The sequence below is a fragment of the Leucopleurus acutus genome, assembly GCF_964270905.1.
Source record: "Leucopleurus acutus genome assembly, chromosome: 2".
NCBI lineage: Eukaryota > Metazoa > Chordata > Mammalia > Artiodactyla > Delphinidae > Leucopleurus > Leucopleurus acutus.
Window position 1 is genome coordinate 81,600,355 of NC_139143.1, and position 19,046 is coordinate 81,619,400.

The 19,046-nt window shown below is 51.2% G+C and overlaps 1 protein-coding gene across 4 annotated transcripts in view; it reads right to left on the minus strand.

Annotated features, from left to right (window-relative positions):
• IL6R (interleukin 6 receptor) overlaps positions 1-18,685 on the minus strand; it is a 51,018-nt gene extending 32,333 nt beyond the window's left edge. For 2 of the 4 annotated variants that reach the window (XM_082832691.1, XM_082832692.1), the window contains exon 1: positions 18,312-18,503. In XM_082832691.1, the coding sequence (XP_082688817.1) occupies positions 18,312-18,396 (85 nt within the window). In that variant the 5' untranslated portion in view covers positions 18,397-18,503. Of the gene's footprint in view, positions 1-18,311 lie in introns of all 4 variants that reach the window. The other 2 variants (XM_082832690.1, XM_082832693.1) reach the window with 2 other exon arrangements.
• Positions 18,686-19,046: the final 361 nt, after the last annotated feature.

The following is a 19,046-nucleotide window of genomic DNA, read 5'->3' on the forward strand; positions in this document are numbered from 1 at the left end:
CGATCAGCCTTAGAGGAGGCACAGTCCCCCCACCCCATCCCCACACAACTTCCTCCTGTTGCAGGTCTCAGCCTAAATGTCCCTTCCCCAGAGGCCTTCCCTATCTCCTCAGCTGCATTAGGCCCCCATTCTACCTCCCCCACCATGTCACCCATCACACACTGCCGTATAATTACCAACTCCATATCCATCTTCACTTCAGGACCCCAAGTGCCACAAGAATAGGCACCCTGTTTTGTCCTCTGTCATATTTCAGTGCCTAGATCATTGCCTGGCACACGGCGGTGGCCCACTGAGCACCTGATGAATGTATAAATGAACGTATACACACAGGAATGAATGCCAGGTACCCAGTGGGACTCACAAGATGCATGAGTACACAGGAAGTCTCAGAATCCCAGGGTCTCCATTTTACAGGTAATAACTGAGGCACAGAGGAATCAGGAGACTTGCCCAAGATCACCAATGACTTAGCTACACAGCTGAGAGGCGAACCAGGTCTTCCAACTCTGTTCGGTGCTCCCTCCAGAACCCTACACCTATCTATTAAACCACTTAGGGTAATGCTATGTTTATTCTAGGGACCAAATTGGAAAGTAAAAGAGAACAAATGCAGTCCCCAGCCCTGAAAAATATTATGCTACTCAAGGAAAGGATATTAAAGATACAAGTAAACTTTCTTTTAGTATAGGTTAAATAGATTCATAGAATCTAAGATTTTGGTTTTTTAATAAATTTATTTATTTATTTATATTTGGCTGCATTGGGTCTTCGTTGCTGCACCCGGGCTTTCTCTAGTTGTGGCGATCGGGAGCTAACTCTTCATTGCGTTGCGCGGGTTCCTCATTGCGATGGCTTCTCTTGTTGCAGGGCACGAGCTCTAGGCGCGCGGGCTTCAGTAGTTGTGGCTCGCGGGCTCTAGAGCGCAGGCTCAATAGTTGTGGTGCACGGGCTTAGTTGCTCCGCACCATGTGGGATCTTCCCGGGCCAGGGCTTGAACCCGTGCCGCCTGCATTGGCAGACGGATTCTTTTTTTTTTTTTTTTTTTTTTTGCGGTACGCGGGCCTCTCACTGTTGTGGCCTCTCCCTTTGCAGAGCACAGGCTCCAGACGTGCAGGCTCAGCGGCCATGGCTCACCGGCCTAGCCGCTCCGCGGCATATGGGATCTTCCCAGACCGGGGCACGAACCCATGTCCCCTGCATCAGCAGATGGATTCTTAACCACTGCGCCACCAGGGAAGCCCAGAATCTAAGATTTAAATCAGTCTAGGCAGCTGAGGAAACTGAAGCCAGGGAAAACAGCAAGTTTTCATGTTAAGCACACTTGGTCCTTCTAACCAAATGTGTAGCCATTTATTAGCAAACAGCAGCAATAAGTCTGGTCAAAGATTTCCGAAAGGCCCAGCAACAGCCTGGGCACCTGACCTCACCTCCCACCTGTGCTCCTGGGCTGGGAGGACCAGCACTAGTGTCCTCCCGACCTGCAAAGCCTTCTTGCTTGGGAGGAGTTTTTAATCTCACGCTTAACCGACTGTCCCTCCTCCCGCCAAGGTAGCTGTTGGAGAGGAGAGAATAAGGCTCAGTGACTCCCAGGAGGATAACACTCAAAGCCAGCGGGGCTGGTTGTCCAGATCAACTGCCGGCCACAGTCCAGAGATCAGGGACATGAGCATCAAAGGGACAGCGACAGCTTCTGTCTGGCTACACAGACTCCCTTCAATCTCCTTCTCTCCCTTCCTTCTCTCCTTCTCCTTCTCTCCTTCTCTCCAATCACTTGGAGTCAGAGTCCTCCACCCTGGCAACCTCTGCCCCGAGGTTGGCAGGTAAGGGACAGGTGCAAGGGCAGCATAGCAGCCGGTCACCTAGGGTTTCTTTCTCTTCACTATCAGAGCCTTCGACTTTGGGTGAGAAAAATGGCTGAATCTCACCTTGCAGCGAAGCAAGTGTGGCCAGGTGCCTTACACCCCTCTGCCTCACGTTCCCCCACCATGGGCCAAGATGCATGAGTACGTGCATCTCGAGGAGGTCCCCAGAGCCAGGCACCAGTGAAGAGGACACAGTTAGGTGGCAGAGAGACCCTGCCCTCAAGGACAAGACATGTAAGATGCATTCACTGCTGCAGAACTGGGACAGAGGACACAGGGCGCCCCTGAACACCAGCAAAATCCCAGTCCCTAGGAGACCAAGTCCACTGAGGGTACCTCCACGCCCAGAGGGCTTAAAAGAGGTATGAAAAGCCCTAACTACAGGACACCTTTCATACATAATATTCAGTAATATATTTCCAGCATTTCAAGTATCATTTTTAAATGTACTATATGATATTGAACACATGCAAATTAATATATGTAATGTACATGAAAGCTATGAAGCATGAAACACCCCCGAACTCCTACCAACCAAACCACTAGCACAACCATTGTCTCTGAAGCTCCCTCTGTGTTCTGCATCCCCCAGCCTCCCTGCTTATACAGCGTTACATTTTGGACTTATCACTCCCTCACTTTTTTTTTTTAATAGATCTTTATTGGAGTATAATTGCTTCACAACACTGTGTTAGTTTCTGTTGTAAATGGGTTCAGTGTCGCTACTCATGGATCCCTAAATTTTTCTTAACTTTGTGTGATATTTGAGAATTATGTAAATAGATTACAGTCTTCTGTGACATGTTTTTGTCATTCATTGTTTCCATGATTCATGTAGCTATAGTTATTCATTTTCACTGCTTTGTAATATTCCATTGGACAACTATATCATTCTCTTGCTGAGGGAGGTTTTGGGTCATTTCCAGTGTTTTGCTATATCAAAGAGTGTGCTATTAACTTTCTCGAAGGTGGCTCTTGGTGCATTTGCCCAAGAATTTTCCTGAGTAGAATTGCTGGTCCTGGTGTGTGTGCAGGTCACACATGTCCTTTTCCTTCATAATTGACACACAGTCCAAACCTTTTAAGTCTTATGTGCACCTGACAGTGGGTATGGCTTGCCATGTCCAGTCCACATACTGAATTACATCTGTGCCTGAATCAGGTTAGGTCTAGAAGACACACCGACACTTTGAATCAGTATATCGATACTTTCACTTTTCCATTTTCCACTTAATTAAGCAGCTATAAGTACAAAACCTAACATGGATGTCAAGTTCATGCACAAATTACCAACATTGTAGGAGCAAAGACGGAGACACCGTCGGGAATTCCCTGGTGGTCCAGTAGTTAGGACTCCGAGCTTCCAGTGCAGGGAGCACGGGTTTGATCCCTGGTCAGTGAACTAAGATCCCGCAAGCCGCATGGCAAGGCCAAAAAAAAAAAAAGATGGAGACGCTGTCAGAGTAGGACAGTCTTCTGGTGGGTGGCCCCGCTGTGCAGTGCTTACAACATCCCTCCATCAGCTGACGAGCGGAAGTCGGAACTCACAAGGCACCAATACACAATAGAATCTCAGCGTTGCCTGAAAGTCCAAGCAGGGGTCAAGGACCATGGCAGGCTCATCCTTTCCTTGGCACTTTCCACATGGCACCATCCTTAACTATATATACGTCCCCCTCCCCAGTCATGACTATGAGGCTGTGAACTCCCACTAGCACTCCTCAGAGAACTCAGTAGGTGCTTAATTAATGTTTAATGTAGGGTGCCTAAGAGGTACCCACAAGGTCAGGGCCTCCACAGTGCACACTCCCAGGAGCCCCTGTCACACAGGACACAGCGGTCTACGTGGTGCCCCTCGTGTGGTGCAGTGGGCAAGCCCTACGCTAGAGACCAGAAGAGCCAGCTTGTCACAGCTGAGGAAAGAGACTCTAAGCCTGGAGCCAGAAGGGACTCTCTTTTCTGCTTCTGCCTTTGCCAGTTCCAGGAAATATGTTTCTCTGGTCACTTCCCTAACCCCCAGTTCAGATGGAAGCTCTTGCCGTGGCTAGTGACCAGCTTGAACAATAGCAGGGGCTGTTCTGTTCCTGAATTCACCCACAATGGCCAGAGGATTTGGGCAGCTCAGAGAAATCACAAATAAAAAGACTTTTTTTCTCTTCTACTAAAGCAGAGCTTCAGGAACAACATAATGGCCACTTCCTCTGCCAAAGAACTTGAGTAATGGTTCTCTGAATCTTTAAAACTGAGTCACTATTTTTTTTTTAATGGGGAATGATTAATTATAAAACACCCATTGGCAAGTATTGCCTGTCCCTGCCCTTCTTCAAAATACATTTCTTCTAGAACCTGTGAACAATGCTGTGTTAACTATGCTTTTAAAAGCATTCTATGCAGGATGATCACAGTCAAACACTGAGAGGAAAGACCACAAGAAAATACCCTTGCTACAGTCAGAGTGGGCAGTGCTGCCCCTACCCAGCCGCCCACCCTTCTGCCTCCCGACCCGAATCTCTGAGTCAGTGCCCGTGACATCGTGGGGCTGCGTAGGAGGCCCTGGACATCTCTCTCTCTTTTTTTTTTGGCTGCACCTCGCGGCTTGCGGGATCTCAGTTCCCCAACCAGGGACTGAACCTGGGCCAAGGCAGTGAAAGCCGGGCATCCTAACCAGTAGGCCACCAGGGAACCCCCGCCCGAGCAACTCTTTGGAAAGGAAGAGGTGATGTTCACAGAATGCCCTCCTGGTACTTCCACCCACCTCTCCAAATGATGGGACTAGAGGCAATTTCTTTCTCTTCCTTTCATCTTTCTGTATTTTTTTCAATTTTCTATAAGTTGTTTATATTACTCTTATAATGAACACACACAGACACACATACATATGTGTGTGTGTGTGTGTGTGTATATATATATATATATATATATATATATATATATATATATATATATATATATATATATTTAAGACAAAGAAGCTACATAGCCTGGATCTGTCCAAGTTATCATGCCTAGGGAGGGAGGAGGTGGGGCAGAATGCAGTGGACACCAGGAAATAGGGGTGGGGTGAGAGTGGAGTTTTCAGGACAAGCAGCTTCTGACGGCACCTTCCAGGTCAAAGAATGTTCACCCCCCACGCTTGCAGCTCTGCCCTCCAACCCTTGCAGCTCTCTGTTTTGTCGCTTTCGCTGCACGCTGCACGCTTAGCCCTCAGCCATGCTGGCCTCATCTCCTGGTGGACACAAGGTCACCGTCCCTCCCTATCTGCCCTGTTTGTCTACTCCCTGGAGTCTGCCAGGGCCCTCCTGAAGGCCTCCCTTATGGGGAAGAGCCAAAGGGAAGAGACACAGTGGGGAACAGGCGAGGGGGGAGCTCCTGAGAACATCCTGTTCCGCAGAGATGTGCCCCAGCCATTCTCACACTCCCACTCTGGGAGGTGAGGGGACCAGGTGGGGAGGGAGGGGTTGGCCCTGCACACCCTGACATTCAGCACAGCATGCAGTTTAGCATCTGCCCTTGAGCAATTGCTCAGCCATTTGAGGCCAGCATTGCAAGCCCATGCCTGTCCCCTCCTTAAGACTCAAGAATTTTTTTGTGCACCATCAAGTGCAAAAGGCCAGAAACCTTAATCCTGGAGAGAGAACTGACAGTTAGTGGTGAACACCTACTATGCACTGACACTCCTCTCCACAAAACCCCATGGAAAACTTAAAGCTACCTATAACACAGGCCGCCCTAAGATAAATGTCCCTGACATGTTGAGGGAGCCAAGAGGAGGGGTAGAACACTCAAAAACAGAGGGATTCAATGGAAGAGATATTTGGGTTGAGCCTTGAGACATGAGTAGGAGTTTGATAAGTGGAACTACAGGGAATGGCATTGTATAAAGAGGGAACAGCATGGAAAGGCATTGAGAAGTGAGGGCCCGGGGAGGGCAGGTATCTGGTGTCCTCCAAGGGGATCAGAAACCTGACTCTGCAGGCAGAGGTATGTGCAGGCTCAGTGCCCACCCACCTCCAGCCCCAGCCTCCAGGACAGGAGCCAACAGTGCTTCCGCCTTCTGTTAATCTTCCAATCACCAGTGCCTGCCCCACCCCCACCCCGCCTCCCACCCCTTCCTGGCCTCCTAGTGCATCACAAAGCATCCCAGAGGCAGCAGAGAGGAGGAGGCAGCGAAGGGCTGTTGAGCCTCCTTTGTTCTTACCAAGGTCAATGTCAGATGCAGGGTGGCAGCACCCTACATCCCAGCTGCCTACGAAAAGGGATTGTGCAGAGGACCAAAGCACCTCACTTGGGACTGAGAGCAGCAAAGTATTCCCTCCTGAAAACAAACCTCCCCAAATCTCCTCCTCAACTGTCAATGAGCTCAGTATCTGGTCTGGTCTTGTTTAGTCACTGACAACTAACTGGGTGGGGCTGGACTGACACCAAGATACACTCTTGTCTTGATTTGTCCTTTAACATAAAACACATCTCTAAGAGTGGCAGGCAGCCTGACATAGGGGAAGCAGCCCTGTGTTATCAGAAGACCCGAGTCCTATTCCTGGTCTTGCCACTGACTTGCAATGAGCCTTGGGCACATCACAGCCCCTGACAGAGCCCCACTCACCTTCTCTATGAGGTGAGGGTTCAGACTACAGTCTGAAGCTCCCTGCTGCCCCTGTTCCTGCCGTCTAGCATCTTATCACTCTGAATCACTAGCTCACAGAGGGCAGGAAGCCTGTCTGTGTCTGTTTATCTCAGACAACAGCCCAGCTTGAAAATACAATTAATCTATGGACTTATTATTCTAATAGTCAATGACTTTTGGAGAAGGATGATGGCCAGGGCATCCCAGTGCCCTCAGACAGACGCATCTCCTTATCCCTAGAGAGCCCCAGGAGAGGGAAATTCCCATAACCTCCCTCGCCTCTCACTCCTCAAGGGGAAGAGAGTTTAGGTCCTAGTAACTCTGGCAACCAAATCCACACCTCCCGGCCCAATGCTCACGCAATCCCACTCCCTGGGCCGCTGGGCCCCCCACCATGGCCGACACCTCTCGAGCCTGGGAACTTTGCAGTACGGCCCTGGGAAGTGAGGCTCTTCCCCCTTCCAGACCTAAGGTTGGGTGCCAGAAACCCAGACAGCTTTCTTGTTTTTCTACTTTTTTCCTTCTTCAAGTAAACTTGCAAATGTCAATAACCAGAGAAAAACACGCACACGGAGACACATATTTCTCAACTCTCTTGCAGCTTGTTGTTGTTCTTGCCAGCAAAAACAAGTTCAGCTTCCTGGACCCGTTTATGTAAGCGGTGAAGCAGCTGCCCAGTGCCACCGCAACACGGGTTTAGCTCACGCCTGCTAATCCCACCGCCCCGGTTTCTGAGCAGGGACAGTCGTCTGGGCTGGCAGCTGGGCCAGCTAGCAGCACAGGACGGCCTCCAGCCTCTGGGGCTGCAGAGACACAGGATCTCAGAAGGGGGTCACAGGGGAACCGCAGGGGCCCCTGTCAGCGGTAAAGACCCTGATCTGGAAGGAGGGAGCTGCTGAGAAGTCTCCAGGAGAAGAACGTGGGAACCTCATGTTCACAGGGAAACACATGCAGAATTTGACCCCATGGGGCCTAGAACGAGTCCCCAGTGTGCTCTGTCCCCTCTCCCTGCATCCCCATCTAAGGACTGAAACCAATGTCCTGACTTCCCGAGTAATAATAAACGTAACACTCAGCACCACCTACAGCATTTAGCATGTATCAGCGCTTTACCTAAGAGCCCTCCGCTCCTACAACAACCCTGCTATGGGGGAGGCTGGTCCCCGTTTCCGTGGAAGTTCAGAGAAGTTAAGGAACTGGCTCGAATTCACACAGCTAGTGAGGGAGGGAGTCTGCATCGGCTCCGGGTGAGTCTGGCCAAAGCCCCCCTCTCTCTGGGGGTCCAGGCGCATCCCCGTGTTCCAGCCCAGCCCCACTTCTCTGGGCTGCCCACCACCCTGCGTCTCCCCCTCTCTCCCAATTTCCCCTCCTCCTCCCTGCTCTCCTCAGGCCTTTCTACCCATCACAGAGGCTCAGGGAGGGGAGTCCTGGGGTTGAGGGGTCTGTGTGAAGGGGGAGCGAGCCTTTTCCCACGCAGCCCTGCCACACCAACTAGCCCCTCAGGGGCTCTCCCAGGAAACCGGGGTCCAAGTACCCTTGATCCTTCTCCTTCTACGCTACAGCAACAGCACTCTTGTGATGAGTTATAGTTTAAAAGCGCCCCCCTCCCCGTCGGACTCCCGATCTCACACACTCACCAGATCATCCACTCACTTCCCTAAAATCCCCAGAACGCCCTCCCCTGCGATTTAGGGCTGGGGCTCTGTGGCCCCTGCCACCTTCTCTAACTCAGCTCCCAGCCCCACCTCCTCCACAGCCTGCTCCTCAGGTTGCTGACTCCTGCCCTCCTCTCCGTCTAATGTGTTTGTACTTCTGTACCTGCTCGTATTTGTCTTGTATTTGGTGGAGTCAGTATTTATCTTGGCATGGCCTTCCCCTCCATCCGCACCAGGGACTGTATACTTACTGCTTGGACGGAGGGTCTGGGAGGCTCCTTTGGACCATAAAAAGGTAACGCTGGCTGCTGACTCAGAGACCAGCGCGTGTGACCAACTCCTCACAAGAAAAACATTCAATCCTCCCCTGGCAGCATCACAGATGATCAGCTGGCCCCAGGGCCGGAAGGTCTGGCCTGGGTCACCTCTCAGAGATTATAAACTAATTAGAGGAAAAGATATCAAAGGAGGGCAAACAATTCAATTCCCCCACCCCCACCAAACCCCAAGCAGCAGATTGAGAAATAAAAAGAGTAAAGGCAAGACTAAGCAGGCCGGTAAGAAGGGCACATGGCCACAGGTGGACACAGATGGGACTTGGGTCCAGAAAGGGGCTAGGTTGGGGCTACAGCCACGGAGTGTGTGCTGATCTAAGAGTTGCTCTTCTAGGGCTATAAAGGCCCTTCAAGATGATTCAGCCAACCTGCCCATTTTTATAGATGAGGAGAACCAAGGCCCAGAAGTCTCACAGCCAGTGTGTGGTGTAGCCAGGACTGGAGCCCTGGGCCTTGGGACTCTGGGTCATGCTTGTCCCACAGCCCAGTGCCTTCCCAGGAGCACAGCACAAAGGGTCCTGTCTTCCTGTCTCTGAACTTGGCCTTGGAGTCTAACCAGGAGCCTGACCCACATCAGGGTCTTTCCTGTGTTTGTGGAAGCAAAGGGGGGGCAGGGTGCAGCACACACCTGATATCTGTTCCCCCTTCCCCATCCCAAACCACATCCACTCCCACCACCTGCCCCAGCTTCCACTCCTCCACCCCTTTAGATATGAGGAAGCAAAGCTAAAGATTTGAGAAGTCACAGAGTGGAGGTGTGGTAGGGAGTGACTAGAAGGGACACAGGAGAGCCTGCTGGGGCTGGTCATGTAGCTGAGTGGTGGTTACACGGCTATGCTCAGTTTGTGAAAATTCATCGGGCTGTTAAATTTATGCTGAGTGCACTCTCCCGTATGTATGTCACACTGCCATACACATTTTATAAAGCCCCTAAGTCCTCCTGCCTGAATTCAAGCCTACATTCTTCTCCTTACTCCCATGTACCATGAGCAGACACACACACAAGCACACACTGGTCTAGCTTCATGTCACCATGAAGAAAGCAGCTCAGAATGGAAGAGCAGGCATATCTACCCTCAGTGAAACTGTGAAACCTGGTTTCCAGCTTTCCTGCCCCCAGCCTGTTCCCCTCATAAATAAGCCAGGCCAGGCCTACCATGTTTTGAGCTAGGGAGACTCAGCATTATAACTATGTCAGTGCTCCCTAAGTTATCTCTAAATTTTACTTGATCCTAATAAAAATACCAACAAGACTTTTTCTTCTTGGAAGTAGGCAAGCTGATTCTAAAGTTCAAACAGAAAAGTAAACAAGCAAGGATAGCCAGGAAAATTCTGAAAAAGCAGAGAACTGAGAGGAGGATTAGCCCTACCAAACTCTAAAGCATATTATAAAGCTATAGTTATTAAAACAGTGTGTGGTACTGACACATGAGTAGACAGACAAAACTATGGAGGAGACTAGAAAGTTCAGAAGTAATAGTAACCAAAAATAGCTTTGTCTGCACTATTGAACTGTACCCTTTAAAATGGCTAAGATGACTGACCTCCCTGGTGGCGCAGTGGTTAAGAATCTGCCTGCCAATGCAGGGGACACGGGTTCGAGCCCTGGTCCAGGAAGATCCCACATGCCATGGGGCAACTAAGCCCGTGTGCCACAACTACCGAGCCTGCGCTCCAGAGCCCATGAGCCACAACTACTGAGCCCGTGTGCCACAACTACTGAAGCCTGTGCACCTAGAGCCCGTGCTCCGAAACAAGAGAAGCCACCACAGTGAGAAGCCCATGCATCGCCACAAAGAGTAGCCCCCGCTCTCTGCAACTAGAGAAAGCCCGCGCGCAGCAAGGAAGACCCAATGCAGCCATAAATAAATTTTATTTTAATAAAATAAAATGGCTAAGATGATAAATGTTATGCTTTTGTATCTTACTACAATTATTTTAAAATAGCTTGGTTTGAGTGTTGGCTATATAGAGGTGCTATTGTAAGCTTGCACATGGATGACCTAACTTGATCTTCCCAACAGCTTATCTTACAGAAGAGGAGGCTGGTTACATAGCTAATTACGGGTAAGCCTAGATTCAAACCCAAGCAATCAGGCCTCAGAATTTGTGCTTTTTAACTACTCAATCTGCCGACAAGAAGTATAAACCCAAGTATATACAGTAATTTGGTAGATTTTAAAGGTGGCTTTTAAAATCAGTGGTGGAAAGATGGATTATTCAATAAACTATAAAAAAGGACATCAGGTGATAACTGGGGGAAGAAAAGTTAGAGCCATACCTCAGTCCATGATAAATTCAAAATGGATCAAACATTTAAATACAAAAAATTCTTAAAGACACTGGAAAAAAAAATCTTTTTTTTACTCCCTCCCAAAAAGAATCTTTCAAGACAATCTTGGCATAGGGAAGATCTTATTAAGTATGATACAAAATGTACAAGTCATAAAAGAAACTGATAAACCCAACTACAATTTTTTTTAATACACAAAAACCAACCCCCACCCAAAAAAGTCAAAAGACAAATGACAAACTAGAGAAAAATCTTCACAACTCATATCATTGAGGACTAAATTCTTTAATATATTAAGAGGAAAAAACCCAACAACCCAGTTTTTAAAAATGAGCAATGAATATGAACAGGCACTTCATAGAAACAGGTTATGCAATAGTCTCTTAAACATGGGAAAACCTGTATATTCACACTCAGATAAGATAAATGCAAATTAATTCCACACAGATGCCATCTCTGTGTAAATAGCAGTTTAATAACACATTTTCATCAGAACTGTGGGGACACAGGCATTCTCTCATTGCTGCGGGGAGTATGAACTGGTGCAACTTCCACTCTCACTCAAAAGTACAAATGCACATGGCCTTCGACCCACAGGTTCACCTTCAAGGAATTTATCCTGCGGATGTTCTTGAGCTCAGGCAACATGATGGATATGCAAAGTTACTCCCCAAAGCACTGTCTGTAATGGCAAGACAGGAAACAAGCCCAAAGCCAACGTCCATCAAAAGGAGACTGTGTAGGGACTTCTCTTGTGGTCCAGTGGCTAAGACTCCGCACTCCCAATGCAGGAGCCCCGGGCTTGATCCCTGGTCAGGGAACTAGATCTCACATGCTGCAACTAAAGATCCCACACGCGGCAAGGAAGATCCCATGTGCCGCAACTAAGACCCCGCGCAGCCAAATAAATAAAGATTTAAATATATTTAAAAAAAAAACTAAAAACTTAGCACTGGGCTTCCCTGGTGGCACAGTGGTTGAGAGCCCACCTGCCGATGCAGGGGACACGGGTTCGTGCCCCGGTCCGGGAAGATCCCACATGCCGCGGAGCGGCTAGGTCCGTGAGCCATGGCCACTGAGCCTGCGCGTCTGGAGCCTGTGCTCCGCAACGGGAGAGGCCACAACAGTGAGAGGCCCACGTACCGCAAAAAAAAAAAAAAAAAAACTTAGCACTATTTTGAGGACATACCTAATCTCTCAAAAAATGTGAACAATTGTAATTATTATTCCCACTGCAGTAGTGGGTCTTTCCCCTTTTCTGTGAGAAAGTCTTCATGCTATAGCCTCCCCCTCTCCTTCCATCAAAATGGGGTCTTCAGATCAATAGCAGCTATCAAGCACCTGCTTTTGTTTGTTTCAGCCTCAAGACGTGTTGCTCTGCCTGGGCTTGGAGTGACTTGGCCCAAGGTCTGCTGGCTTGTTAAGTGGGTAGTCAAGAGACAGGCCTGGACTGTCTGACCCCTGAGCTGTTTTCTCTCTTTGCTGTCCCAGCTGCCTTGTTAAGAGACAGAGAAAGATCACTTACAGTGACATGTGGTTGCAAAACATTCCCCTGACCCAAAGTGATATGAATGGATATGGGGGAGGAGGAGGTTACAGTGCAATGGCTTAAACATACACTGTGGCCTTAACTATTCTTCTTAAGAGAAGTACTGAAGAAGGGCACTTCCTGGGGCAAAAGTAGGGCTGTCTTTGCCACACCAGTGCATATGGAGCTGGTGAGTCTGAGGACACTGAGAACAGAGACGATATCCTTGAAGTCACCATGCTGTGGGAAGGGTGGGAGTTGTGGGTGACACACGTGATACAGTGGAAAGAGCAAGGTTCAGAGCAAGGTCTGTCACTTCCTTGCTGTGCGATGTTGAGCAAGTTACTTAATCTCTCTGAGCCTCGGTTTCCTCTCACCTACTCAAGGACACTGCTTCAGCGATTCTCACCTCTCTGTCAATTTTTGATCTCTTCTAGATCATTTCCATCAGCAAGCAAACATGCTGAGATTTCAGTTTTTTGTTTTTTTGTTTTTTTTTTTGCGGTACGCGGGCCTCTCACTGCTGTGGCCTCTCCCGTTGCGGAGCACAGGCTCCGGACGCGCAGGCTCAGCGGCCATGGCTCACGGGCCCAGCCGCTCCGCGGCTTGTGGGATCTTCCCCGACCGGGGCACGAACCCGTGTCCCCTGCATCGGCAGGAGGACTCTCAACCACTGTGCCACCAGGGAAGCCCTTTCAGTCATTTTTTTAAAAATTCTTCTCATGACCCCACTTTTCCAGCCAACGAACAGTCCATTTCTTTTCTCCCCTTTACGGCTAAAATCCTCCGAAGAGTAGCCTCTACCAGCCGGCTCCAGTTTCCCTCTCCTGCTCTCTCTGCAAACCACTCCTGTCAGCCTTAGGCCTTCACCATTTTGCCGAAACTCCTCACATCAAGTCAGGGTCACCAGTGGCCTGCGTGTAGCTAAGTCCACTGGTTAGGTTGTCCTCTTGCCTCTCAGCAGCGTTTGACACCACTGACTGCTTCTGCCTCTTGACGCACTGTCCTCACTGGATTTTCTGGACAACAACTCTCCTGGTTCTCCTCCTGCTTCATTGGTCTCACCTTCTCAGTCTCCTCCTCCTTTTCCAGTCTGAGAAGGTTGGAGTGTCCCAGGGCTCAGCCCGGGGCCTCGTCTCTTCTCCATCTACATTTTCGCCCTTGGTGATCTCAGCCACTCTCAAGGCTTGAAATAATATCTGCCATCAGTCGACTCCCAAATTCATACCTCAACTCAGTCCTCATTCCCAAACTCTGGACTCCATACCCAGCTCGTCAGCATCTTCTCGCCTTGTCCAATAGAAAGCTCAGTTTCAACGTGTCTGAACTGACCTCCTGATCTCCCCTCAGCAAGACCTGCTGTCCTACAGTCTACCGCATCGATGCACTGCCCTCAGACTCCTCTCACACACAGCTGCTGTGAAGAGTAAATGAGGTCACAGATGCAAAGAGCCCAGCACGGTTCTGTGTACAGTCGTCACTCAGTACGGTAACGGTCGTTGTAACCATCACATAGGGAGAGAAAACCAGAGGATGCTTTTCGGGGAAGGATGTTGGGAGGTGGAGGGAAACTGAGCACAGGTGCTGGGAGACAACCTGGATGCAGGGCCTCAGGGGGCACACTCCTAAGAGCAGAGCCAGAGGGCAGAGCTGGCAGGGGCAGGTAGGAGTGAGGTGCAGCTAGAAGTCAGGCCAAACCCAGGACCGTGCCAGAAAAGCCCCTGACTATGCCAGAGACTTTGGACCTTTTTAGATCTCAAGTGCATAAGAGAGTAAAGCACACAGATGACCCAAAAGAAACTCCCCAGGGCTTCACCAAACAGAGTCTAAGAGTTAAAAGCCTCTTTTTTGCCATCTTCCTCTTGCCACTCCAGTCCTCAAGGATTCTCTTCCAAAGACTGATACCTCAATGACAGTTAGCAACAGGACATTTAGCATTTCCCTGTCCAGCTGGAGTCTAAGGGGCCCCATGGCTGAGGCCTGGTCTCCCCAGAGACAACCCCAAGCTTCACCAGGGCAGAGGGCACCCGTGTGTCCCCACAGAGCCCTCTGTTCCAGAACCCAACAGGCCCTCAGGTAGGACCAGATTGTTAAAGAGGAGGCAGGAATTTTCCTGCGCAAGATGGGAGTATAAGGAATCCCTAAATATTTTTATATTTCTTCAGGCCTTTATGCAAGCATCATCTTCTTGGTGAGAACTTCCCTGGCCTCCCCTCGAAAAGATCAATTCTACATCCTCCTCAACATGTACGCAGTTCCTATCTCCCGCCCTTGCTTTATTTTTCCTCCTTAGTCACTATCATACTATATATTTAATTTACATCCCCAGTAAAACGAAGCCGCAGTGAGCCAGGGATTTTTGGCTGTTTGGTTCACTGCTGTATCCTCAGCTCTTAGAATAGTGCTTGGAACATCGGAGGAGCTCAAAATATGTTTTTCAAATGAGTAAGTTATTAGCTACGTGCATTTAAGCATTTGCTCTGTGCTAGAGACCTGACTATACACTCTGTAGTACCTTACTTAGGGCATTTCATCGTCATAACAACTCTGCAAGGTAGTATAGGAATTATTTCTATTTTCCAGATGAGAACAGTGAGTCTCTGAGAAGTAAAATCCTTCACCCAAGCTCACGTTATTTCTCCAAGGCAGGGCCAGGCAGAGACCTGTCTGGCTCCAAAACCTTAACCATTACCTGTGCGGGATGAGCTGTGTTCAGGTGGAGAGAAGGTCCAGAGAGAGATAAAGGAAGAAGCAACAGAAAACCTCTGGAAGAAACTGTTTAGCACTCGAGACCAGCGCTGTCCAGTAGACCTTTCTGCAATGATCGCGAAATGCTCTATACCTGCGCTGTCAAATACGGTAGCCAAGTGTGACTAGCGCAACTAAGGCACTACATTTTAAATTTGATTTCATTTTAATTAATTTAAATTCAAATAGCCATACTTAGTAAATGGCTACCATATTCGAGAGAACAGCTCTAGACCTTTAAGACTGACCTGGAAAAGCCCAGATTTGGTGATGGGCGCGCTCTGGCTCACAGGTGGGCCGGTGGCACGCAGGCCTGGTGGGACAGGAGAAGCAGAGGGGAATTGACAGCAGTGAGTACCGGGGTGGCTTTGTGTCATCCTTAGAAACACCCTCTAAGGGGAGGATTTGTTAACCCAGTCCGCAGAGGGAGACGCGGAGGGTCAGAGATGAGATATGCAGTGAGGGTCCACGTGCCGCTGTCTCAGGGTCTTGGTCCATGCCCCCTTCTCTGACACCTTGTCCTTGGGTAGCTGGTACCCAGCGGGACAGGTCAGAGGGTTCCTCAGTCCCTCTTAGGGATTTAACCTTGACCATTTTCAAGCTCCTTTTAAGGTAGACTCAGGGTGGCTGATCCCAGGGCTTCACAGGACTCAATAAATGTTTGCTGCAATGAGTAAACAAGAGGCAGAGCTGAAGTGGGGAGAGATTTCTGGCAACTAGAAGCCCAGTGGGGGAGGGCCCTCCTTCAGTTCCTCAATCACACCACTTAGCCAGTCATCCTCAAACTTGCGAATCACAAGGGGTGCTTGTCGAAAAGGACATTTCCTGAGCCTCACTTCCAGACATTTCTCTTCAGTAAATCTGGGGTGGGGGCCAAGAATCAGCATTTTTGTCAAGCACCCAACCCCCACCCCCAGTGCATGTGGCGCACCTGCACACACACACACCAATTCTGATTCAAACAGACCCAGAACTACCCTTTTAAGAAATACTGGTTTAGGGTGAGACTAGGAATGCAGGTAGACATTGGGGGCAGAAAGAGGTTGCTGTAAAGGGAAGTTCAGAGGCTGAGACAAGACTCTGAGAGATTTAAAGGTGTACGTGTTTGTTTTGCACACCGTCTTGCATTGCAGATCATGGAAGGAACCTGAGTCACCGAGGTCCAGGCCTTCCACACCCAACACCTACGTCCCAGCTAATCCAGGCCCCTAGACGGCGATTCACCTGAGAGGCCCTGCCAGCTCTCGGACGTGTGGGCAGCGGCTGATCCCAAGGAAAGTGGGCCCACAGCCCGGAGGGCCAGCGGACTTCCCCTCTAAACTAACTCCAGCCTCTGCTACCCCTCTCGGCCCCTTACTTCTCCAAAGCAAGGCATCTCACAGTCATTTGCTCCATGCTTCCTGTACAATGTCTTTATTTTTGCTCTCAAGTTTGTGGGCTGAGTCTCCGTGGGTGTGGGAGGGGAGATGGGTATTTTCTACTTCTCTGCATTTTCCTTCTGAACTGGGAGGGCTTTCACTTCCTCCCCAAACTCTCAGTTCTGCCTTTCACAGCCTGTCCACGCCTTGAGACCCCTTGGCTCGTCCCACCTGAGCACCAGGAAAATGGAGAACTGGCTGCAACCGGCTGCCCTCGCAGTACCTTGCAGCCACTTAGGAGCAAAAGAAAGCAGCAGCTACAGCAGTAACCTCCCTGGGGCAGGTGCCCTGGGGTGTGGTGTGAATAGCTACACAGGCAGGCAGGGAAGCCTTGTGCCCTCCTGGGCGACCCAGGCCTCACCCCTGCCTTGCCTCCCTCTGATAAAACAGTGGGCAAACCCAGGCTTTCCCTTCCCTTGGCCTCTTCTGCCCAGCACTCAGCCAGCCAGGGGTGACTCTCATCTTGGCCCCCAAACACCCCCAGCTCTGCCTGCTGGGCTAGGATCTACCACCCCCGAGCACAGGGCCATGGAGGGGTGGGCCTCCACCAACTAGGCCTGACAACTTCCCATCCCAACCTCTCTGAACCTCAGCCTCCTCTTTGGAACAAAGTATTATTTAGATCCAGTGGAGAATTAGGAAACGTGTGTAAAGCCTAGGTGGCCTCAATCAACAATGGCTGTTACTGGCAGGGGTTATAAATGTGTGCTGAGAAAAAGAATCCCTTTACTTTCCTCTCCCAAGCACGAGGAACACAACCATTCAGAAGGCAAAGGGATCTGCAGGCACACCAGCCCCTGGCTCTCTCCAGCAGGGAGGGGTCAGGCTGAGGGTGTTCACCCAGGGTAGGAGCGCCGTGCGGTCTCGCAGTGAAAGCCAGAGCCACCGTCTCCCCAGCCATCTGTTCCCAGAAGCCTGCCGGCTGCCCCCTTGGTTTTCCGCTGTGTCCTCAAAGAAGCCCTCAGACCCTAAAATAAACCTCTGGAGAAGCAGTTGCCCAGCTCCTCTAGAGGAGAGCCTAGACGCGCAGCTGGGCATGCCGCCAGAGTCCAGAGAAAGGACTAGCGGCCAAAGGCACACTACAGTCCACAGGAGCAACAAGTGCCCCGTGCCCTCTGCCTCACCCCTCCTTCTCTCGTCTGGAAGTGGAGTCCAGTGCGTGCCAGCCTCAAGACGTCCCAATCCCTGGCCAACCTCCCCACTTGGCTTAAATTCCCAGGGCTGAGGCACACGGCTTGCTAGAGCTGGTGTCTGCCTAAGGGAGTGCGGGCAGCGGGCAGCGGGAGGATCCGTGACTCAGCGCCCATGATGTCACTCCCTTCACAGTCAAGGCACTGTCATCTACACATAAACCCGGGGGGCTGAGGGGAGAGCCAGGCGGGATGCCTTCCCCAAAGCTGAGGGTCAAAGGAGGCGCTGGTACAAAGGACGCCCCGGGCAGGAACTCCACCCCGCGAGGGCATCTCCTTTTAAAGTAAGCCGGGCCGCAGTTGTGTAAGGACTCCTGGGGCACTGGGAAGGAGACAAGAGAATCAGGTTTCTGAGAACACACCAAGTCCTGTACGCAGACCGCAGGGAGCTACCCGGCCGCAGGGCAGTCACGGGGAAAGCGCGCCCGGCCAAAGGCGCAGGACGCAGCAGGGGGCGCGCGAGCGAGCGCCCGCCACCGGACAGCTGGGTCAGCCCGGTGCCTCACCTCGTGCCGCGGGAACCCAAGCTAGCCCCGGACAAGGGGCTAGCCGTCACCGCTCCGGCCTCCCTCCGCCGCCCCGCGTCTGCGGCGCCCACAGCGGTTCCCTCACCCGCCAGCTGCTCCAGCCCTCCAGATGCGCCCGAAGCCCTTACCCAGCGCGGGGCAGCCCCCCGGGGCCAGCGCCGTCCCGGGCGTCGCAAGCAGGGCGGTCAGCAGCGCGCAGCGGACGGCCAGCATGCTTCCTCCTCGGCTAATGCCCCATGGTCCCAGAGAGGCGGGCGGGCGGGCGGACGCGCGGGTCGGGAGCGGGCGGCAGGGGCGGGGCGGGGCGGCGGGCGGGCTTAAGCCCCGAGGGCAGCCCCCATCCCCTGGGGGCCCGCGATCTGCACGCACGGCGAGTCCCCGATCCCCGCGCCGCTCTCGGCTCGGCTCCCTCTGGCCAGGCTCCGTGTCAGTGCGACTTCCCACTTACACATGACTCAGAGCAGCGGACGGTCCTGGCAAAGCAAGAAAACATTTGAGGAACTCGCACTGGAGCTGTCTCTCGGCCGTTCCAGGGTGCTGTTACGAAAGCCGAAGCGGATGGCGCAACAGCCCCGCGCACCGGCCGAGCGGAGGGGTGGCTTCCTGCCGCAGTGCCGCACCTGAGCCGCGAGGGCAGGATCCCCGAACCCGACGGGGGCGAGCTCAGCCGGCGGCCCTCCTCCCGATTTCTGTTGATCAGAGCAGGGGAATCAAACACCACTGGCTCGGTTTTGATTTTTGGTTTCGTGACCAGGATTACTCTGTGAAAGGAGCACCTGGCGAGCCCTGGAGGAGGCGATGTGCCTTTTACCGTTACAGTAAAGCGGTGCTGGGCAGCCCTTTCTGACCCTTGGAATCACCTG